Genomic DNA, 23130 nt, shown 5'->3' with positions numbered 1-23130 from the left:
TTATGTGTATAAGTGTTCTGCCTGGATGCATGAGTGTACAGGATGTGAGTGCCTGGTGTGCTGGGGGCCAGAGGACAGCATCAGATCCCATGGTACTGTGATTAGAGCTGGTTGTCAGCTGCATGTAGGTGCTAGAAACTGAACCAGAGTCCCCTTGAAGACCAGAAAGTGCATTTAACTGCTGGCCCATGTCAGCAAGCCCCTTGAAATATAAAGTTTAAAAATGCATAGGGACGATAACTCAGCCTTGGTAGTGCAGAGTTGCCTAGAATGTGTGGGCCCCATGAACAATTCTCAAGACTACCCCACCATTACTACACACACACACACACACACACACACACACACACACACACACACACACACACAGGAGGTGGAGAATCCAGAGTTTAAAACCAATTCTCAAACAAACAAAAATACAATCAATATAGCATCAGTAGGAGCTGTGAAGAGAGCTCAGTAAGCAGCAGCCATGCAAATATGAGTGCTGGGGTCTGACCCAGGGCCATGTGAAAAGCTGCCCGTCCTGTCCTGCTCATGAAGTCCCAGCCCTGGAGAAGTGGCACAGAGAGAATCCCAGGGTTCATGGGCAGCAGAGAACCTCACCTAGTCCTGCCACCCAAACCACCCCTACGTCCTATGGAGAGACCCTAATGGAAAAGGCAGGGCTGTTGAGGCAGCTCAGTGAGGAAATGGCCTCCAAAGCCTGGCAACCTGAGTTCACTCCCAGGAAACTACATGAAGATGAAGGGAGAAAGCAGATCCGACAACATTGTGTCTTTGACCTTTATGTGAGTGCCCTTCCCCAATACAAATAAAACAACAACAACAACAACAACACTATGATAATAAAAAGTAACTACAAATAAAACATGACACCCAAGATTAATAGATCGATATTTGGCCTCCACACACACATGCACCACCCCTGTGAACACACAAACATACACACACACACACACACACACACACACATACATATACAATTTTATCTATATCTGTTTTGTTTTATTTGAGACAGGATCTCTCTTTTTTTTGTTTTTGTTTTTTTTTTTTTTTTTCTTTTTTTTTTTTTTTGTTTGTTTTTTTTTTTTTTTGTTTGAGACAGGATCTCTATGTTGTTCCAGGTATCCTGGAACTCAATATACAGACCTCAAAGTCACCTCTATCCCTGAATCCCAGGGACTAAAGGCAGTGTGCCACTATGTCCAGCCAATATTTAATTTAATTTTTGGTTATATGTATATATCTGTGTCCCTGGATGTATGGGGCCATGAGTGTTTGGGTACCAGGAGGACCAGAAGATAGCATCTGGAACTGGGGTCGCAGAAAGTGACTGACATGGGTGTTAGGAATATAACTCAGATCCTTAGGAAGAACAGAATGCAATTTTAACTGCTGATCCATCTCTACCACCTACACCCCTCAAAAAAAAAGACATAAATGAATAATTTAATAAGAATCACCCTCAGGCCTTTAATCCCAGCACCCAGGAGGTAGATGCAGGCAGATCTCTTTGAGGTCAAGTTTAGTCTGGTCTACAAAGGAAGTTCTAGGACAGCCAGGAGTATAGAGAACTACTGTCTCCAAAATCTTAAAAAAAAAAAAAAAATCACTTGATGCCAGGTGTGGTGGCTTAAAACTCTGATCTTAGCAACTGGGAGCCTGAGACAAGAGGATTTTCAGTTTGTGGCCAGCATTGGCTCTATGGTAAAACTATTTTAAATAAATAGTATGGGCTACCAATAAACCACGATGCTGCCAAAATTAAATTTGAGTTCAATTAAAATTAAACTTGGCTAGAAGAGGCGTGCCACCTCTGGTAAAACCAAATAGCCAAGTGCAGTGGCATAGGACTCTATCCCGGCACTGGGAAGGCAGAGGCAGGAGGATCTCTTGAGTTCGTGGCCAGCCCGGTCTATGAAGGGAGTTTTAGGACAGCCAGGGCTACACAGAGAAACCCTGACTCTTGGAAGAAGAAATATCCCTGAATGGAGACTCGCTTGGGTTGGAGCTAAGAAGTTAAGAGTGGAGTATAGGGACCGGAGAAATGGCTCAGTGGTTAAGAGCACTGATTGTGGGGCTGGAGAGATGGCTCAGCGGTTAAGAGCACTGATTGCCCTTCCAGAGGTCCTGAGTTCAATTCCCAGCAACCACATGGTGGCTCACAACCATCTGTAATGAGATCTGGTGTGTGTGAAGACAGCTACAGTGTAATCATATATATTAAATAAGTAAATAAAAAAAAAAGAGTGGCGTATAAGGAGAAAGGGTGGGGCTGCAGATAATCAGTTTCTCCTTAAGACACCGGGCAGCAATGGAGATGGAGTGAGAGCCACGGAAGCGTCTCCAGGCTACAACAGCCATGAATGTGGACTGGAGTTCAGATGGTAGAGTGCTTAAAGCCCAGGATTCAATCAGCAGCAACACGGATCCTTCCAGCTTTCTGGAGTCCGAGGCAGGAGGATTCCAAGTTCAATAGGTCTATTTCCAAGCACCCGCATGGCAGCTCACAACTGTGAAAATCCAGTTCCGGGGGATCATATGTAGATAATACACCCGGACTCATTAAAAAAATAATAATTAGGGCTGGAGATAAGGCTCAGTGGGTAAGAGTCTTCCAGAGGTCCTGAGTTCAAATCCCAGCGACCACATGGTGGCTCACAACCATCTGTAATGGGATCCAATGCCTCCTTCTGGTGTGTCTAAAGATAGCAACAGGGTACTCATATTACTAAGTAAATAAACCTTAAAAATAAATAAATAAAGTTCAGGCTCATCCTTGACAGTCGGAGGCTGGCTGTCCCAAGCTGTTCATTATTTTTGTGAGGCAAGGTCTCATTAGGTAGTTCAGGCAGGTTGGGAACTTGTGTTATTTTATAAGTTGTGGCTGTGGTCCGAGGATTGAACACTTTCCATCTCCTTGATTCCTCTATCAAGGATTTGCCACTTCCAGGGCCCAAAACCCAAGAGGCCCTTGCCTTCCTATGGCCTTCTGCATCCTTGTAGGAAAGTTCAGGCTCCATCACTCATTGATGAAAAACACATGAAGGGAGTGGGGGAGGGGTAGAGACAGAGAGGAGTCAACACACAGGCCCAGATACTCAAGATCCTTCTGGACTTTCTACTTCCGTTGAGACGCCAACCCCAGGAACAAATAGAAGACGGGAAACAAGAGAGCAGCTAATTGAGCCCTCGGATCCCAGAGAACACACTTTTTCTGGGCCAGCAGTTGGAAGGAGAAGCAGGTGCATCTCTGGGTGTTCAAGGCTAGTTAGTATCTATGACAAAGAGTTCTCTAGGCCAGCCAGGGCTACATAGTGAGACAGTGTCTCAAGAAAAGGAAAGGGAAGGGAAGGGAAGGGAAGGGAAGAAAAAAAGGCAAGAAAGCCAGTCTTGTGGCGATCACCTTTATCTTAGCACAGGGAGGCAGAGGCAGGCGGATCTCTACGAGTTCAAGGCCCACCTATTCCAGGAAAAGTCAGAGATATGTAGTAGAGAGATCCTGTCTCAAAAAATCCAAACCCAACCTAAACAACAACAAAATGCAAAAAGAATAAATAAAAATCTCCCCAAACTCCATATTGTTAAGCCAAAGCCACTAAGTAATGTTGATTATTACTATTATTGTTATTATTATTATTGTTATTATTATTATTATTATTATTTTCTCAAGACAGGGTTTCTCTGTGTAGCCCTGGCTGTCCTGGAACTTGCTCTGTGGACCAGGCTGGGCTTGAATTCAGAGACCTGCCTGCCTCTGCCTGCTGAGTCCTGAAATTAAAGGTGTGCCCACCACTGCCAGTGCTGTTCACCACTGCCAGTGGTGTTGTTCATGATGACAAGGACACTTCTTTTTTTTTTTTTTCCTTTGGAGCTGGGGACGGAACCCAGGGCCTCGCGATTGCTAGGCAAGGGCTCTACCGCTGAGCTAAATCCCCAACCCCAACAAGGACACTTCTTTTTTTTTTTTTTTTTTTTTTTCTATTTATTATATACGAGTACACTGTAGCTGTCTTCAGACACACCAGAAGAGGGCATCGAATCTCTTTACAGATGGTTGTGAGCCACCATGTGGTTGCTGGGGTTTGAACTCAAGACCTCTGGAAGAGCAGTCAGTGCTCTTAACCTCTGAGCCATCTCTCCAGCCTGACAAGGACACTTCTTATACACCAAGGAGGAGGTGAATTCTTAGCTGTGGAAAACAAAGAAGTCCAAGGAGGCATAGTGTTAGTCAGAATTTTGTATTGCTGTGGCCAAATAACTGAGAACAACACACTTCAAGGGGGGAGAGGTTTCTTTTCTTTCTTTTATAAAAATTTATATATGTGACTATACTGTAGCTGTCTTCAGACACACCAGAAGAGGGCATCGAATCCCCTTACAGATGGTTGTGAGCCACCATGTGGTTGCTGGGAATTGAACTCAGGACCTCTGGAAGGGCAATCAGTGCTCTTAACCGCTGAGCCATCTCTCCATCCTCCTGGAGAGTTTTCTTTTTGGCTCAGAATTGCACATGGTTAGTCTATGATCACTGGGCTCTAAGTTTGTGCCCGCCATGACGCAGTCTCATGGATAGTGGGAGCATGTGATGGAGGAGCTTCTTCACGGCCGACAGCAAACAAAACTAGGCAGATAGGAAGGGTCCAGAGTGAACCAGAACCTCAAGACCACCCTCCACCAGTGACCGACCTCCTCAGTTCTACGTCAAAGGGATGAAAAAAAAAAAACACTGATTAATTTGAAGCTGTCCATGACATACTTGTCTCCCTAAGGTTGTGTGTGTGTGTGTGTGTGTGTGTGTGTGTGTGTGTGTGCGCGTGTGTGTGTGTGCGCGCGCGCATGCGTGTTCTGGGGACTGAAAACAAGGCTGGCCTCATGCAACTCCAAACTCCGACTAAATTTAAATGCCAGGGAAACAAATGTCATGCTTATCTCTTTGAGCAAACCTACCAGTGTCTTGTCCAGAGCATGTCGAACATGCGCAAATTTCTTTTTCTAAGGCAGGGTCTCTTGGGCTCAAGCTCACTATGTAGCTGAGGCCATAATGAATTTGAACTCCTGACCTTCCTGTCTTCGCCTCTTAAATCCTCCGATTACAGACCTAGGCTTTTCTTTTCCTTTCCCCCTTTCCCCCTTTTTTTCCCCTAGACAAGGTCTCGGATGGCTTGATCGTGTATAGCCCAGGCTGATCTCAAACTCACAGCATCCTCCTGCCTCAGTATTTTTTTTTTTTTTATTCATTTATTATATATGAGTACACTGTAGCTGTCTTCAGATACACCAGAAGAGGGCATCAGATCTCTTTACAGATGGTTGTGAGCCACCATGTGGTTGCTGGGAATTGAACTCAGGACCTCTGGAAGAGCAGTCGGGGCTCTTAACCACTGAGCCATCTCTCCAGCCCCCCTCAGTATTTGTTGAATACGTGAATGTCCCTGGTATAAGGAAACCTGAGACTGCACACACACTGAATAAATTTCCCCAAGAACAAGAACTCCAGTTCTGTGAAAACAGAGACCTAAAATCCCATACCTCACCCCCACCCCCTCCTGAGAATGGGTTTCTCTGTGTATTCCTGGTTGTCCTGAAACTCACTCTGTTGATCAGGCTGGCCTCAAACTCTTGAGATACGCTTGTCTGCCTCCAGAATGCTGGGATTAAATCCGTGCTTCAGAGGCCTAGAGTCTTTTCAACAAAACCTCCAGCTCGAAGCCACGTGTAGTGGTGCACCCTTTGATCCAGTACTGGGGAGGAGGAGGCAAGTGGATCCCTGTGAGTTTGAAGCCCAGCGTAGTTTCCAGTGAGAGCTGTAGGCCAGCCAGGTTACACCAGTAAGACCCTGTCTCAAAAACAAACACTCCAGCCCAACCACAACAGATATTTTCCTTTTTTTTTTTTTTTTTTTTTTTTGTATTTTTACAACAGGTGTTTTCCATCTGAAATTCACATCTTCGTTGGCTCCGCAGCAAGGTCCTCTAGGACCCCGAGTTCCTTTCTCTTTCTTTATGAATGAACAGGCTCACGTCTACGCCTGTGCAGCTCCCAAAGATCCCGCTCCACGTGAGGCCCACCCTTCCCTCCTGTGGGTGACTCCGCCCTCCCCCATTCTAATAGACCAATAGGGAACAGCATGTGGGGCGGAGCCGGGAGCCGCCCGGCTAGGTATCCCGCTCCTCTTGTCCCCCTCCCCTGCCCCCCCCGCGCTGGGCTCCCCTGCGTACAGCCGCTGTGTTGTGATCACGTGGGCTGCCCGGGGCGCGCGGCTTGTTTTGGTTTTCCTTTCGTTTGCCGGGTGAGCTCCGGTGAGCTACTGTCCTTCCCCGTGTCCACCTAGGCCTGCACCTCGGCTGATCTTTGGGCTCCCTCGGCCCGCACTCTGACGAGCCCCGCGGGGCGGCGTCCTGTCATGCCGCTAGTGCGCTACAGGAAGGTGGCCATCCTGGGGTACCTCCGTAGGTGAGTCCCCACCCTCCCAAGAGCACCGTTGCTTTGTGGCCAGAAGAGGCGCGCTGTCGCGGAAATGTGACACGAGGACCCAATGTGGCTTGGGAAGAAATCGGGTTTACTGGCAGGAGATGGAAGGGTGGAGGGATGCTGGAAGAGGAGCGCGCAAGGGTTAAAGTGTATCGGGCTGTGGTTGCACCAGTCATCCCCGCGTTACTCTGGGAGTGGGGGTGGGATCAGTATTTGAAGGCGTGGTGGAGATCTGCGCAGGGTAGACCAGTTCCTGGCCTGGTGAACGAGATCCTGGGGAATCTTTTCCAAAGGGTGAGATGGGGTGGGGGAGGGAAGGGTTTCCTGCGGGCGTCACTGAATGCATTGATAGCTAAAACGCTGTGGAATCTATACGTAAGGATGGTGGCAATAAAAGACCAAGGGAAAGCACTGCTTGAGGGGCTCCCACAGACTAGGAAGCTGATTTGGGGTGCTCTTTGGTCCTGGCCACAGTCCGAAAGGACAAAAGGTGTGACTGTGGGTGGATGATTGTATTACAACAATCTCTGGTCCTTAAAGGGAAGACATCTTTGGCACATCAATTTGTGGAAGGGGAGTTCCTGGAAGGCTACGATCCTACAGTGGAGAATAGTGAGTAGCATCCCCCCCACCCCCTCTGTGTTTGTTTGGAAACAGGGTTTCTTTGTGTAGCCTTGGCTGTCCTAGAACTAGCTCTGTAGACCAATTCTGAGATCCGCCTGCCTCTGCCTCTGGAATACTGGGATTAATGTGCCACAACCGCCTGGCTTGAGTAATTTTTTTTTAGTGTGAAGGAAACGGAACCTAGATAGACTGGGTGCCCTCTCTAACTCCATAATTTGAGATTTCTTTTTTGCCAAGAGGCTGGTTTATTTATATATTCCTCTGATCAGTTCTGGGAATCCTGTTCTGTAAGTGTCTAGAAAGTGGAGTTTGCAAGGTTCTAGTCCAGGGATAGTATGGATCAGTGGTTACCAATCTGTAGGTCGAGACACCCTTTGAAACCCTGTATCTCCAAAAATATGTATACATCATGATTCACAACCATAGCAAAACCATAGCTATGAAGTAGCACCAAATGTAATTTTATGGTTGAGGGTCACCACAACACAAGGGAGTGTTTTAAAGGGTCACAGTATTAGGAAGGATGAGAACCACAGGTGTTGATGAAAACACTTAAGTCTGTGTGTGTCACTCCTGGGGGCCGGAATCTATAGGAACACACGTCACTGGCACTACCAATCACCTCACAGTCAAGAAGCTTTTTTTTGTTGTTGTTGTTGTTGTTTGATTTTCCAGCTTACAGCAAGACAGTGACTCTTGGCAAAGATGAGTTTCACCTACATCTAGTGGACACAGCAGGGCAGGTACCAGTGCGGTAGGGTGTCCAAATGTTATAGTTCAGCCCTATATAAAGAAGTCTGGTGATGTGTGTGTGGTTCATGTGGGACGTAGTATGAGAAGAAAAGCATTTAGCTGTTAGCAGTGTGCAAGGCTCAGTGGAGCTGCTTCCTAAAAACTTATTTAATGGAAGAGACTGGAGCAAGGGATGGCCCAGGGAGAGTCACTCGTTTGCTGTGCCACCAGCTTATGCCGTTTGCATGGCATGGGTGTAAATACTCACGTTTTTTGTTTGCTGTAGGATGAGTACAGCATTCTGCCCTACTCCTTCATCATTGGGGTCCATGGTTACGTGCTTGTGTACTCTGTTACCTCCCTGCGCAGGTATGTGACTGGGATTCTGAGTGGGGGCTCATCAAGACTGACGTCTAATCCTAGAACTAAAACTATAGCTCTGTTTCTTACGTCTGAAGCTTCCAAATCATTAAGAACCTGTACCAAAAGCTACAGGAAGGCCATGGTAAAACTCGGTAAGTGGCCCTAGGACATAGAGACGTGAGGGGGTGGAAGGAAGTCAAAGGGTAAACTCTTCAAGGAGGCTAGAGGTAGATGTTGGCTGGCTTGTTTGGGGAATCACCTAGCCTTGATGGAGTTGGAGTAGATGGGGTCCGTGGAGGATGGGAGAAGGGGGATCTTACAAGCATAACTGTAGTAACTGCTTTTTCATCCCAGACTGCCAGTGCTGCTTGTGGGGAACAAGGCAGATCTCTCTGCAGACAGGTGCGTAAGAGTCTGCTGCTCGGCAAAGGAAAAGTGACTTGTACCAGGGATCAATCACGATGTAGTCCTTCCCGGCTCTGCTGCTTGACTGAAGCAATTTTACAGCTTGGTTTTTTGGGTTTTTTTGTTGTTTGTTTTTTTTTTTTTTTTTGTGTGGTGATTTGGGGGGGGGTTTTTGTTTTTGGAAATGGGGGTAATAGTTTGGAGGACAAATGTGGATGCAAGAAACCAGGCTATCCCTCTAGCTTTCTTTTTTTTTTTTTTTTTTTTTTTCTTTTCTTTTTTTCGGAGCTGGGGACAGAACCCAGGGCCTTGTGCTTGCTGGGCAAGCGCTCTACCACTGAGCTAAATCCCCAACCCCTCTAGCTTTCTAAATAGTGCTAGCCTAGAATGTAGCAGTGGGTCACCATGCCTAGCTGGTCCATCTCTGTCCCTGTCCATCCATCCATCCGCCCCCCCCTTTTCATCCTTACTTTGAAGGTCACTTAAGGATGATCTTATCATAATTTATATTTCAGTATTAATACTTATGTATCGTGCTTTTGTTTACATATATTTTCTCTTCTCACCTCCTCAGACCTTGGGGAGTGTGTGTGTGTGTGTGTGTGTGTGTGTGTGTGTGTGTGTGTCATCAGAAGGAATCTAAATCCTAAAGATTTTTCAGAGAACTTTCTGACGTTCCTCTCTGCTTTCTCTCTTTATGTTCCAAATCTGCTTCCAGAGAGGTACAGGCAGTTGAAGGGAAGAAGCTAGCAGAGTCCTGGGGTGCAACGTTTATGGAGTCATCTGCACGGGATAATCAGGTGCTGTACGTAAAGATTATACTTGGTGGCATGGTTGGCAGTGTCTTCCTTCCTCGAGGCTCGGTGGTGGGGACAGTGAGGGAGTGCTGTGTTTGCCTCAGGGCTGGGTAGTATTGGCCCTGACCCAATCGATGGACCACAGATCTTATTCCTTGTAGCTAACTCAGGACATCTTCATCAGAGTCATCCAGGAGATTGCCCGTGTGGAGAATTCTTATGGACAAGACCGCCGATGCTGTCTTATGTGAACTCTTGGCATGGAATAACTGCCCTGTTTCGGCCACAGGCATTGTCCAACCTGCAGCAGTGGGGTCGACCCTCAGGACTTAAGTACTAGGGTTGCCAACTATGTCCTTACTCCTCTGGGCACACAGTAGGGGACCCTTATTTTTGCACACTCATCCCAGGTTCTGGTAACCTGGATGTTAATGTTTACAAAGGGGCAAAACGTCTCAGGGACACTGGCTTCTAACTCCTTGTTTTCCTAAACGAATTTTTACAGTCTGTACAGTTGGGATGAGTCTTGGGCATTGATTACCGAGGACCTGCCCTCCTGGGTATATTTTGGGTGTTGGTTGGGTAAGGATGTTGGTCACTTGGCAGTTCAGAAGTAGAACTGTCTACTGGGGTAACTGTATATTTAAATAAACTGAGAAATCTTTTGTTGTTGACTTTTTTGTTTGGGGAGAGCTGAGGACTGGTGGCTTCAGTATTTAGTATGGCCTCTTGTCTTACTCCTCACTAAGGACCCTACCCTAAGACATAACTTCTCTCCCTTTCCATCTATTTTGATGTTTCTTTTTTGTTTGTTTTGTTGTGTTTTGTTTTGTTTGTTTGTTTAGTTTATTTTTGCTTCACCAAGTTCTATTGGGCTGCCCCACCCATCTAAGTTTGTGGGTTCTGAAGATGCCCTTAACTACAGATATACTGCCCTCTAGTGGCTAATTGCTATATGCTGACTCGCTGTTGTCCTGGGACCTTGACATTTGCTGTGTCCCCTCGTTTCGAATGATGTCAAGGAGTGTGTAGGCAGAGACTAGAAGTGTGTGATAACCCAAGAATCTGAGAGGAGAAAGGATGTGCTTGGTGTGAATGTGCTCTAGTAACCCCCGTGTCCCTAACCACCCCTTTCATACCCCTACCTCCCAACCCTCCATGGGGTTTCTCTGTGTAGTCCTGGCTGTCCTGGAACTCACAGGGATCCTATACACTGCTTTCTAAGAGCCATTTCTTTTTCCTTTATCCATCTGGTCAGTTTTTGGTGCCTCGCACACCTTTGGAACTGTGCTGTATTTTTTTTTTTTTTTTTTTTTTTTTTGGTTCTTTTTTTTTCGAGCTGGGGACCGAACCCAGGGCCTTTGCCCAAGGTAAGCGCTCTAACCACTGAGCTAAATCCCCAGCCCCTGTGCTGTATTTTTTAGTGTTAAAGATGTTGTTTTTCTCGTTCAGGGTGTCACAGTAGGATGGCTGTTTGCTAGTAATTGGTAGGTCTTCTTCGCTTTTTTTTTTTTTTTTTTGGGTTCTTTTTTTCGGAGCTGGGGCCCGAACCCAGGGCCTTGCACTTCCTAGGCAAGCGCCCTACCACTGAGCTAAATCCCCAACCCCTTTCTTCGCTTTTTAAATTACGTGTTTGCATGAGAATACAGGTATTCTAAGCCACTGAACACGAGTACTGGGCACTGTACACGGGTCCTAGGCACAAGCAGCGTGTACTCTTAATTGCTGAGCCATCTCTCCAGCCCTCAATTGTCTGCCTTGACTACTCAACCAGTTCACCCTCAGAGAGTTGTAAGAGTGGCCTAAGAGCCACTGTAGCGTAGTAGAGGACAAGGACCTTCTCTGCTGACTGTGGGAAGCTGAAGTATCCAATTAGCCTGAGTTTCCCGTTTGTGAAGTATGGTTGAATAGTCTTCAGAAGCTGAGTGTTGTGACAAACACACGCACACGCACACGCGCACACACACGCACACACACACACACACACACGTAATCCTAGGATTTGAAGGCTGAGGCAGGAGGCCATCCTGGGCTATATATAAAGATGTTACATACTAGCCAAATATTCTACCATTGAGCTGTAGCTTCAGTCCTTTTGTAAAAGTGTGTGTGTGTGTGTGTGTGTGTGTGTGTGTGTGCACACGCCCGTGTGTGGGCCATAACATGCAAGTGGAAGTTAGAACGCAACTTGCAAGAATTGATTCTCTCCTACATTGTGGGTCCTAGGACTCAGAGTCAGATCTTCAGGTCTGGCAGCAAAGTGTCTTTTATTCGTTGAGCCATCTTGTCAGCCCTTTATTTTATTTGGTTCTTTTTTTTTTTTTTTTTTCCGGAGCTGGGGACCGAACCCAGGGCCTTGCGCTTCCTAGGCAAGGGCTCTACCACTGAGCTAAATCCCCAACCACGTTGTCAGCCCTTTAGAGAGTTTTTTTTTTTTTTTTTTTTTGAGACAGGGTTTCTCTGTGTACCCCTGGATGTTGACCAGGTTGGCCTCAAAGTCAGAGATAATCTGTCTGTGCCTCCTAAGTATTGTAATTAAAGGCGTGTTGACACCACCAACAGGTGCCATACTCCTTTTTTAAAAATAAGTTTTATTTTATATATATGAGTAAATTGTAGCTGTCTTCAGACATAAGAAGAGAGCATCGGATCCCATTACAGATGGTTGTGAGCCACTGTGTGGTTGCTGAGAATTGAACCCAGGACCTCTGGAAGAGCAGTCAGTGCTCTAAGCTGCTGAGCCATCATCTCTCTCTAGCCCCAGCCTTACTAATTTTTATCTTTGAGTGTTTTGCCTGCCTGCTTGTCTGCATCACCAGCGTGCCTGGTGCCTAGAGTCCTTTATCTATTTGGTCATCTTTTTGTGCTTTGCGCACCTTTGGAATTGTGCTGTATTTTTTAGGTGTTAAAGAAATCAGAAGACGGCATCAAATCCTTTGGAGCTAGAGTTATAGATGTTGTGAGCCACCATTGGGAATGAATCCTAGGTCCTCCAGAGGAACAAGTACTCATTAACCCCTGAGCCATCTGAACAGTTATAAATTTTTTTTTTTTAAAGATTTATTTTTAGCTAGACGATGGTAGCACACACTTTTAATCCCAGCACTTTGGGATGCAGAGGCAGGGAGATCTCTGAGTTTGAGGCCATCCTGGTCTACAGAGCAAGTTCCAGGACAGCCAGGGCTATACAGGGAAAACCTGTGTTGAATAAACAAAGAATTCTTTTCTATGAATGTTTTTTTAGTGTTATGCCTACATACATCTCAACACCACATCTGAGCAGTGTCCTCTAAGGCCAGAAGAGGGCATCAGACCTCTTGGAAATGGAGTTAGGGATGGTTGTGAACCAAGTCGGTTCTGGGAACCAAACCTAGGTTTGCTGGAAGACCAAGCAAGCAAGGAGGGCTCTTAGCCACTGAATGACCAACCCAGCCTCTGAATGGACTGAAATAGCGTTTCCTTCCCTAGTTGCCCATCAGTCTGCTGATCCTGCTTTCCCCTTCCCAATAGCTACAACTACAGGTTCCAGAGTGTGAATCACAGATTGTGAGAACACAAGCATGGTGTTTCTTTTAAAATCTTTTTGTGTGTCGTTCTTTTGATGAGATTGTGTGAATGTGGTGTGTGTGTGTGTGTGTGTGTGTGTGTGTGTGTGTGTGTGTGTGTGACAGGTAGCAAGTGTGGAGGTCAGAGGACAACTTTCAGGAATTGGCTCTCTACATCCACTCTGGGTCCTGGGAATCAAATTCATGAGGTGCGGTATCGAACTTCCTACGGAGCCACCTCAGCTTAGAGAGTGACTTTGAAGTCCTCATCATCCTTTGCCTTCACATCCCAAGTGCTAGGTCATAGGACTGCAGTGTCAAACTTGGCTCAAGAGCTTGTAATAAAAGGAGTCAGTGGTTAAGAGGGCTCACTGCTCTTGGGGAGGACCTAGGTTTTGTTGTTCCAGGCATCCATACAGTGGCTCACAACCACCTGTAACTCCAGTTTTAAGGGCTCTGATGGCCTATTCTGACTTCCGGAGGGTCTATATAGTACATAGAAGTTCACAGAACTACACGTCATAAATAAAACTTTTAAGTCTCTCTCAAGAGGATAAAAGAGGGAATGAGGGGCCGGGTGGTACATCCGTGTGTGATTCCAGCTCTCAGGAGGGAGAAGTAACAGGGGTTGTCTCTCCAGTTGAGGGGCAGCCTTGTCAGATTCCAGGTCAGTGTTACATAAGACCATGACACCCGCCCATGAGAACTGAGGTAATATACCCAAGGTTTAGGATAGTCCATGATAGATTAATTAGTATTATCTTCTAGTGGGGGGTCTGCTTTTCAGTTTTGGGTCTAGGCAATGGGGAGATAGATGCCTTCGACTTTTCAATTCCTAGATAAACTTGTACTATAGCTGAGATACTTTGTGGGATCACCTGAAGTTTCTTTTCTAAGAATTTTGTTGAAATTGGCTTTAGCAATCAGACTAGAAACCTTGACGCTATGTACAGATAGTAGGATGTGCCTGCTATTGATCTCTCCTCCACCATGGCCAGATCCACACGTCCAATATGGAAATCTCACAAGGTTAGGACTAACATAGTTATAATTAAGTTACTGAGTTGCACCACCTACGTTTCAAAGTACTCAATAGCTACATGTATCTAGTGGCTCTTTCTGAGGATAAAGCACATTCCCACCAGAACGAACCATGCTGTACTTTTTCCACTGAAGTAGACTCAGACCTTACTTGCCAGTTTCTTTTTGCTTTTTTCCTCTTAAATCTTTTTTTAAAAGTTACATTTATTTTATCTTGTGCATTTGTGTGTGCGTGCGAGGGGGGTGGGGGGAGCATCCTGGACCTGTGAAGGTCAGAGAACAATTTGGATTCAGTTTTCTCCCTCCACTGTGTGGGCCAGAGGGATGGAACTCAGGTCTTAAGGCTTGACAGTAAGTGTCTTTTACCCTCCAGGCCATCTTATAGACCCTTAAATCTTTTTTCTTTTTCTTTTTTAAACTATGGGGGGGGGATGTTCCCTCTGGTTTGCATTAAGGGTTAACTTCTCAGAGTGATTCCTTGGGCGATTTCCTCTTGTTTAGCCTCATCCTTTTCACTTGCGATATGGAGATAATTCCACAATCTTGGTGAGGAAAAAAGGGGATATAAAGTATCCAGTACACAGTTAATTTGTCTCAACCTGTTTATTCCATGTATACAGTCTATGCAGAAAGGAAATTCTAGTCTTCCTATCTCCCAGACTTGGAGTGCAGGAGTTTGAGGGTCTTATCCAGATTAACAATATTCCAACCAAGTAGCAGAGTATTTATCTTAGTTTAAGGAAGAAAAAAAAGACAGGTTTAGAAGATTTTCGGGAAAATTAAATATGGGGTGGGGACACACTACATTGATGTTTTGGTAGGGAAGTGGTTGGTTGGGGATGGTGAGGACACCGACAATACTTCTGCACCAAAGGGTCTTGGAGTTAGAAGACCTGAGAGTCGTCCAGCTTTCTTCCGGCCCCCAAACGTGGCAAGAACCCACCCTTTGCAGCGCCAGGCACCGTGCCTCACTTTCTCCATTTGCGGACTCCAGTTCCCAGGATGCAGAGCTGCAGCCAATCTCCAGGCTCTTTCCACCCCCCAACCCCCCTTGGCAAAGATTGTGCCTGGCCAAAGCAAGGAGTTCCAAGGGTCAGTGACTTTAGGGAACAGAATAAAAAAGTGGTCAGAATCCCAGCTTTACCACCCAGAAGGTAAAGGAGGCAGCTCCTGGGCCGGGGTGAAGAAGAGGGGGGCTTTATTCCCACGTGTCTGCCCGGCGGCCAGCCTGGCGCAGTCGGGGTTAATCTGCGGCGGAGGGATCCCTGAGCGTGTGCGTAGAACTGCAGAGTCACAGCCTTTCCTCCAAGAGGGCTGTACCCCTCCGCCGCCCCGCTCCAACACAAAATAGGGCCTCCTCTTCTCCTTTCTCCCCTTCTTGAGCGGGGTTCCTCAAGCAAAAGGCCCCCCTGGATCTCGCGTCGGACGCTCCACGAGTCTCTACGACCGCTGCCCAGATCCCAGGCGAGGAAAAAGCCTCTTCGCAGGAACCACCCTACCGGCCGAGCAGGAGGCGGAGGGGGGAGGCGGAGCGGCGCCGCGCTGCACTACTTTCCTCTCCGGTTGCAAATGGCTGCCTCGTTCCCCACTTTCCGCTCAGTTTCCTGACCCCCCGGCGCCGGGAGCCGGGGTTGGACCATGCACCTCTAGACCCCCCGCGATCAGAGCCTGCCGGGGGTCTAGGGGGTGCTGCGGACCACAGCCGGCCAGGCCGGGGGCGGGGCAGCTCCCGAGGCCAGAGGGGAAGGGAGGCGAGCGCTGGGCCTGGAGCGGCCGGAGGGGAGCGGGCAGAGGGCTCGCACCGCCCGCCCCTTCCTCTTCCTCGCCCACCAACCCTCCTCCCTTCCCCGGGGGGAGCAGAAGGTGGGGGGCTCGAAGCCGCCGAGGGGGGACGCTCGGGGTCGCGGAGCCCGGCGCTGGGTGTGTGTCAGGTTCGGCCCCGCCGGCTCCGCGTCGCCGTAGCTCGCGCGGCCCCGGGGCGCCGGCCGGGCGGGGAGAGGGGTTCGGCGCGGCTGCGAGGGGCTCACGTTCCATCCGGGCCCGGCGCGCGGCGCGGCGCGGCGCGGCATTCCTTCCGGGCTGCTGGGGAGGCGCCTCGACGTTCCATCTGGAGAGCCTCGACGTTCCGCCCGAGCCCGGCGCGGGCGGCCGGGGCGCTGGCCGGGCCCTAGGACTGAGAGGCCGCCCCGCGACGCGGATGCGGAGCCTGCTTGCCCAAGATCAAAGCCACCGGTGCTCTCTTTGTGTCCGCTCGGGATTCGCCGCCCTGGGGCTGTTCATGGAAACCTAAACTGCTGGAACCCGAGGCAGAGAGCCCCTCTTGGATTCTTGCTGCTTTTTTTTTTTTTTTTTTTAAAAAAACCCGGGGGAAGGGTGACCACTCCGACCTGGATTTACCGTTCTTGGCCTCCCTAAGCCCCCCCGAGTGGGGGGCGGCTGTGCTCGCTCTGGCGGTTGGAGGTCGGGGAGCGGCCCGGGCTCTGGCCATGTTCTCGGATGAGGATTTCTGGATCGCCCTGTGAAGAGGTGAGTGAAGTCCGCCCGGCCTGGGCCCAGAAAGGGTTGGACTGGGGGCACAGCCAGATGGACTATCTTGGCCGGTGCTGGCCTTTAGGTTGGAGAAAGGGGTGCCAGGGCTGGGGAGGGTTCCTTTGGCAGGGTCTGTCAAGGGGAATCTGAGCCAGTTGCCACGGCAGAACTGAGGCCTGGTTTCTTGGGGTGTGCCTCTTTAAAGATTGGGGGTTCAGGGAACTACAGGAGTTTGGGAACATGTCCAGATAGCCTCTCTGCCTGTTTATTTTTGTGTTGAGGGAGTTCGACCAAACTAGAACCCAGGCCCCGATGCCAGTGCCAACACCAATCCCAGGCTACTATCCCCCACCCCCACCCCTACCCCCACCCCCACCCCCAGGGTTCCTTGGGACAGAACTACTTTGGGGGGGGTGCCACTGCCAGGTCGGACTTACTGCCAGATTGGACTTTAATGTTGTTCCTACCCACCTGGGCACCCAAAACAATTTGTGGGGAACTCAAGGAGCCCTGGGTCCTTCACCAGGGTCGGGTTTGTGGGAAGCGGGGAACAGGGGAGCTGGGGCAACTCCGTCCCTGCGGTTCAACTTAACTACCTCTGCCTTGCAAAGTGACCCCAGCAAGGCCTAGTGGTGTCTTAGCCTGCTTTGCTTCCCCTCCTCTTGGGATGGACATAATCTCTGGGGGATTATAGAAGAGGCCGTTGAGATCTGTTCTCTACGAATGTGGGCTGCAAAAAAAATGGCTTTTGTCTCCTGCTTTCTCCGGGCCTAGTGTAGAGTTAGCTGCCCATGAGTCCCTGGCCAATCCTGAAAGCCCCTGCCAGACCTCTACAATGCTTTTCAGGCTACCGAGTGGTAAATAGTTCTCAGGTGCTGCCCCGGCTGTGCAGAATAGGGTAGCTTGCACGTCTTTGATGGAGAAATGACTTTATTTATGCTCTTTTCTGCTGGAAGCCAGTGTTTCCAGCCCTGGTAGGAGGTGCTGGGGAGAAGGGGTGTGTATGTACAGCATGAGCCTCCCGCCTCAACCTCTGGGCCCTGGGCTGGGACAGCCTCTCTCACACCTGTCGAGTTGCCCAGCAGGAATTTGGCTAGTGCATTTTGCTCCCTCATTCCACCCCCTCCAAAATACATTTGCTCAGTCTCCTTGAGTCTTGTCTCAGAAAGGGGAAAGTAGGGGGTTTGCCCTTGAAAGATTTCTGGGAGGTGGCATAGGGGTGTGGAGTAAGGTGAGCTGTCATCTGTGGCCTCTGCCTCTCTAGTCTGCTCTTAGGTTAACAACCTTAGGTGGGACAGTATCTTGTTAGCTCTGGCTGCCACCTAGGCTACCCAGGGACAATGTGTTACCATTTGGGTCCTTCCTAGAAGGCTGACCCAAAAATGGGGGTGGAGAGAGGTGTGGTTTGATTTCCTAGCTGGGAACCAGGAAGTCCTGAGTCCCACTGAAGAACTGTTGGTTCACTCAGGCCGTCTCCAGCCTTTCACCCCTCCAAGCCTCCATTTCCTCCCTTGCAGAGAAAATGGAGTGAAATCTTATTGGTCTAGGGTGAACACAGGAAGGAGAGTGGTTGGAGTAAATCTCTGCCACCTTTCTTGCTGTTTTGGGCGTTTCAGGTCTAAGACTCCGGAGTGTCAGCTCCCTAGCTCAGAGCAAGCCTGGCCCAGGTATTATTAGCCTAGTTCGATCCAGGGAAAGCCCCCTGGGATATATGTGTGCCTCTGTTTACCGGCTATGAATGATGGGACAGGGGAACCTTTCTTTGCTCAGATGCCTCCAGGAACTAGATTGCTATGGTACTTGGTGTTTTGGTAGAGACGCTGGGCCGAAAGCTTGAGTAGTTAAGAGGCTAAGGTTTCAGGCCTCTTGGAGATGTCCCTGGATTCTTTATGGTACAGAAAAAGGACAGTTTGCTGGTCCATGGGTCTGAGAGTGGGGTGCTTCCTTTTTCGGGGTTTCTACTCTGACCCTCAAGGATAGATGAAGAAGGTAGTTTCTGTACTTTCTTGGGCATCTGTAGCTTTAGCGGCCTGAGAGAGCTGCGCTTGGGGGAGGGCCGAGGAATGTGTCCCTCTGGCCTTGTGTCAGGCGGCCCTCCTACCCACTGTATCATCACTGTTGCCTTCTATTTGTTGCTGTTTGTGGCTCCCTTGGCCTCAACTCTGAGAACAAAGTTGGAAGAGGATCTGTTAGGAAGACATGGTTAGATGACAAACATTTGGAAAACTTTTAAAGTCCTTGTGGACCTTTGGTTCGACCAGGCTTTGAGGGGTTGAGTGTCAAGAGGGTCCTGACTTGAATCTCAGAGCATGTGCTGTAAGCAGCCAGATAAGCACCCTGCCTTCCTGCAAATGGACTGTTGCGCCTGACGCTTGGGAAGAGGTGCTTTGGGAATGGCGGTGATGGGTGTCAGGTGATGTGCTGCTCCTTCTCTGGCAGGTTCAGAGAGTTAGAAGGAAAAAGCAAAGTAGCATCATTACTTCCACGTGGCTCACAGGGGATCGTCAACATTTGGGAGTGGAATTGTGAGCTCAGGGAAGGAAACTGATACTGTGGTAGCTGGGAATTGATTTACTGGTCATCAAGCACTTGGAGGGTTCCCTTGCGGTGATTGGCTGTGGTATTTGCCTTCCAGTGTTAGAGGACAGGATTATCTGTACCCAGGTTGGTGTGGTCACTGACTAAACAAGGGGAGATGAATTGTTCAGACCTTTATCATTTACAGTTGTTTTTAAGGGAGTCTTCTTACCTCACACCACCACCTTTACAAGCACTAGACACTGGTGAGAAGGTCTACCACCAGCTGCAGGCACTAATCCCGTCTCGGCTTTCTTATGTGGGGTTTCTTTCCTATTCATAATTTTGGGAATGTTTGTCTGTTTAAACAGTTTCACAGTGAAGCTCTGGTTGGCTTGGAGCTTTCAATGTAGACCAAGCTGTTCTCCAACTTGCCTTTGATCCCTCTGCTTCTGTCTTCCAAGTTATGGTGTCATTAGTGTCTGCCACCAGGCCTAGCATCTGTAATTCTTACTTTCGACTCCTCTCAGTCTTTGTACTCTACCTCAGTGTGCTGCCTTGGAGGGCAACAAAAATACACCCAGTGTTGCATGAGTCTTAAGTTTTCTGATGAGGCTTTAGCGTGTTTCATTTGGTTTTTGAGATATATTGGACTATATGAAAAAGGAAAGAGGGACCGTTAACTCTTGAGTATTTGGAAACCCAGCTTGACTTAAGAGGAAGGAAACTATTCTGCTCTGTTAGGTCCTGCCCCATTTAGCCCTCCTCCAAGTAGCAGTGTGCTTCCTGAGACTACAACTCCCAGCATGCTTAGCCCCAGGCCTCCTTACACATGCTCAGTAACTCTTAAGGCCCACTTCTGTTAACTAGGAGCATCTAAGGAAGAAGGGCAGTTGGCGTTGCTAAGGGCAACAAACCTGAGGCCTTCATGTTAGGTGAGACCCAGGGCTCATTTAAGGCTGGGGCCAGTGGTGGTCCTGAGTTTCATATGCCTGGCAATCGAGGTTCCTTCTGTTGTATTTGGGATATCCTTGTTAAAAGCAGTGGAGATCCATTCATAGCTATCCTTTAGATTAGTGTTGTGTTGGCTCTCTTGCAAGAACCTAGGACTCTACTTTTTGTGAGAGGGATTTTGACATGACTAAGACTTCTGGGTCAAGTGGGTTGCAACGTTCAGGCCTGTAAGACGGTAGCTGACCTGAGACCTAAGAATAAAGGCCAGGGATAGGCCAGGGGTTAAGATGAGGCAATGGATGTGGTTTTAGTTGGAATGATTGCCCTAGGAACTGTTACAGAGGCGGGTGGAAGTGGGAAAATGGAATGGACACCTGAGAATCCAGGATGAGAGAAGGAGGTATGTGCTTGGAGGAGAAGTGGGCAGTGGGGTAAGAGTCAGAAAATGAATTCCCTAGTCACTACGACAGAGATTTGTAGACAAGGCTTGTCTCTGATATCTAAAGGGTCTGCTTACCATTAACTGACTTCTTATAATGGGAAGAGGGCTCACTGGGGAAGCTTAGTGGACATACAAGTATCTTTTGGCACCAACAGGTCTCCCCGAGAGGGCCCTGCCCAGTCGGAGAGAGGGATGGACAGCCAGAAGCCGCCTGCTGAAGATAAAGATTCAGACCCGGCAGGTGAGGAGGACTCATCTCCTAGTTTGCTGACAGCTTTTGGCTCCTCAGGGGTAGCCCTTTATTTCTGGTCCTGGCACAAATCCTGGCTCAGTCTGAAATACACAGGTAGATCGCTGAAGAACTTTGTTCTTTCAGACAAAAGTTTAAATGCCATCTCCTCTCTGTTCATTCAGCTGATGGACTTGCAGCCCCTGAGAAGCCAGGTGCCACTGAGCCACACTTTCCCATCCTGTGTATCGGGGAGGTCTCAGTCCCCAGTTCTGGGAGTTCTAGGCTTCAGAAGCCGCCTCATGACTGCAGGTAACTTGTTTGTGGAAAACGGGGCTTTATGGGCACACAGGGATTTGATTGGAGAGGCAAGGGCTTTCCAGAAGTGTGAGTAGGATGCACGGGTTTGCCAAATCACAGGGTTACAGGGGGTGAGGGGTGTTGACTGCCATGGTGCTGATGTCTGTGTGTCCACAGTGGGGGTCCAGCACGGCGTTGTGCTCTCTGTAACTGTGGGGAGCCCAGTCTGCATGGGCAGAGGGAGCTGCAGCGCTTTGAATTGCCATCTGACTGGCCCGGGTTTCCAGTGGTATCCTCTGGGGGAAGCTCAGGTCCCTGTGAGGCAGTGCTGCCCAATGAGGACCTATCACAAATTGGTTTCCCTGAGGGCCTTACGCCTGCCCACCTAGGAGAGCCTGGAGGTAAGTGGGTTTGGAAGCAGGGTGGAGGCTGGGTCGTCCTGAGCTGGTCACAGTGTTAACCTGTTCCTCTATGTTTACCTCATTCTACCCATCAAGGGCACTGCTGGGCACATCATTGGTGTGCAGCATGGTCAGCAGGTGTATTGGGGCAGGAGGGCCCAGAACTATGTGGTGTGGACAAGGCCGTCTTCTCAGGGATCTCACAGGTAAGGTTAAGGTCAAATGATCGCGTAGGTGAGGGCGGAGTGGGCAGAACTGGGGAAGGGCTAGCGGCTAACCTTTGTTGAGCTGGTTGGCTCTGAGGCTCTCACCTCTTTGCAGCGCTGCTCCCACTGCGCCAGGTTTGGTGCCTCCGTTCCTTGCCGCTCACCCGGATGTTCACGGCTTTACCACTTTCCCTGTGCGACTGCCAGTGGCTCCTTCTTATCCATGAGAACACTGCAGCTGCTCTGCCCGGAGCACAGTGACAGAGCTGCACATTTGGGTGAGAGAGCAAAGGGGGCCGAGTGTGCCTTTGACTTTGGTACTCCACAAACCGTTATTCAGTCAGAAACCATAGTCTTTCTGTCCCCGCAAAATAGATGCAAACTTTGTGAGTACAGGGTCTCTGCCCGTATTTGCCTATCTGTAGACACTCCAGTGTCTGCAGTGCCTAGACTAGTATACCTGTTAGCTCTGTGTGACTGTCTTGAGTAGCATGAGCTCTCCGTCACTGACCTGGACGTTCCTTCCTTCCTACTGTAGAGGAGGCTCACTGTGCAGTGTGTGATGGGCCAGGGGAGCTGTGTGACTTGTTCTTCTGTACCAGCTGTGGGCATCACTATCATGGAGCCTGTCTGGACACTGCTCTGACTGCTCGCAAGCGTGCCGGTTGGCAGTGCCCTGAATGCAAAGTGTGCCAAGCCTGCAGGTAAGAGTGTGAGGGCTAAAGAGTAGCCATATGCAAAGTTTGGATAGAAAATGAGGCTAGGAGGGATCCAACAATGTGTCCTGTGCCTTTTAGGAAACCTGGGAATGATTCTAAAATGTTGGTCTGTGAGACGTGTGACAAAGGGTACCATACCTTCTGCTTAAAGCCACCCATTGAGGACCTGCCCGCTCACTCGTGGAAGTGTAAGGTGAGTGTCTGCTGATACCCCCTTAGCACCTCCACAGTCGCCTTGGGCTCGTGGTCACGTGCATGCCTGTCTCCAGCTGTGCTTTGGCTAGTGTCTGTCTTGCCTTCTCGCTTCCCTAGACATGCCGGATATGTCGGGCCTGTGGGGCAGGCTCAGCGGATTTGAATCCCAGCTCCGAGTGGTTTGAGAACTACTCACTCTGTCACCGCTGTCATAAAGTCCAGGGAAGCCAGCCTGTCATTCCTGTTGCTGAACAGCACCCAGCTGTCTGTGGCAGGTAAGTGTGTCACCTGACTCAGGACAGGGCATCAGGAGGGGTGAGACTGAAGGGGCTGGGTTAAGTAGGCAGCCAGCCTGCAGTGCAGCCCAGCCCACCGACACCTCGGCCCAGTAGGCTCCTAGGAGTCGTTAGCTGGAGAGAGCCACAGTGCCTGCTCCCCTGCACCCTCTGCAGATTTTCACCCCCAGAGCCTGGTGAGACGCCCGCCGAGGAGCCCAGCGCTCTGTACGTCACATGCCAAGGGCAGCCAAAAGGCGCACACGTGACCTCTGTGCAACCCAAGGAACCGGGGCCCCTGCAATGTGAAGCCAAACCACTAGGTGAGTAGGGCGTAAAGGTCCCTGAAGTTAATCCTTTGTTCTGTGGCCAGAGAAAG

General features: G+C 49.2%; 2 protein-coding genes across 2 annotated transcripts in view; both read left to right on the top strand.

Annotated features, from left to right (window-relative positions):
* The first annotated feature begins 6221 nt into the window (after window positions 1–6221).
* Window positions 6222–10016, top strand: Rhebl1 (RHEB like 1). Its single transcript, XM_032886122.1, has 8 exons — window positions 6222–6462; window positions 7013–7089; window positions 7777–7844; window positions 8120–8202; window positions 8292–8348; window positions 8551–8598; window positions 9320–9401; window positions 9560–10016. Exons 1-8 carry the CDS (start codon window positions 6410–6412, stop codon window positions 9647–9649), a joined length of 558 nt encoding a protein of 185 aa, XP_032742013.1. The 5' UTR covers window positions 6222–6409; the 3' UTR covers window positions 9650–10016.
* A 6310-nt stretch (window positions 10017–16326) lies between these two features.
* The window catches only part of Kmt2d (lysine methyltransferase 2D), a 39241-nt gene continuing 32437 nt past the window's right edge, over window positions 16327–23130 (top strand). The window contains exons 1-10 of the mRNA XM_032886113.1: window positions 16327–16510; window positions 20582–20667; window positions 20841–20967; window positions 21133–21356; window positions 21453–21562; window positions 21678–21840; window positions 22101–22266; window positions 22360–22474; window positions 22594–22751; window positions 22929–23074. Of these exons, the coding sequence (XP_032742004.1) occupies window positions 20619–20667; window positions 20841–20967; window positions 21133–21356; window positions 21453–21562; window positions 21678–21840; window positions 22101–22266; window positions 22360–22474; window positions 22594–22751; window positions 22929–23074 (1258 nt within the window). The 5' untranslated portion in view covers window positions 16327–16510; window positions 20582–20618. The remainder of the gene's footprint in view (window positions 16511–20581; window positions 20668–20840; window positions 20968–21132; window positions 21357–21452; window positions 21563–21677; window positions 21841–22100; window positions 22267–22359; window positions 22475–22593; window positions 22752–22928; window positions 23075–23130) is intronic.

The sequence above is a fragment of the Rattus rattus genome, chromosome 1 (assembly GCF_011064425.1).
Source record: "Rattus rattus isolate New Zealand chromosome 1, Rrattus_CSIRO_v1, whole genome shotgun sequence".
In the NCBI taxonomy this organism is placed as follows: domain Eukaryota; kingdom Metazoa; phylum Chordata; class Mammalia; order Rodentia; family Muridae; genus Rattus; species Rattus rattus.
Note: the sequence above shows the minus strand (reverse complement) of the source record. Positions and strands in the feature narration are given on the sequence as shown.

What these genes read in the sequence shown, in the direction of transcription:
- Rhebl1 (XM_032886122.1), top strand. Translation starts at nt 6,410, where the DNA reads ATGCCGCTAGTGCGCTACAGGAAGGTGGCCATCCTGGGGTACCTCCGT. An exon ending in CGATCCTACAGTGGAGAATA is followed by an intron (nt 7,090 to 7,776) that starts GTGAGTAGCATC and finishes TTGATTTTCCAG; the next exon opens with CTTACAGCAAGACAGTGACT. An exon ending in TCTGTTACCTCCCTGCGCAG is followed by an intron (nt 8,203 to 8,291) that starts GTATGTGACTGG and finishes TTACGTCTGAAG; the next exon opens with CTTCCAAATCATTAAGAACC.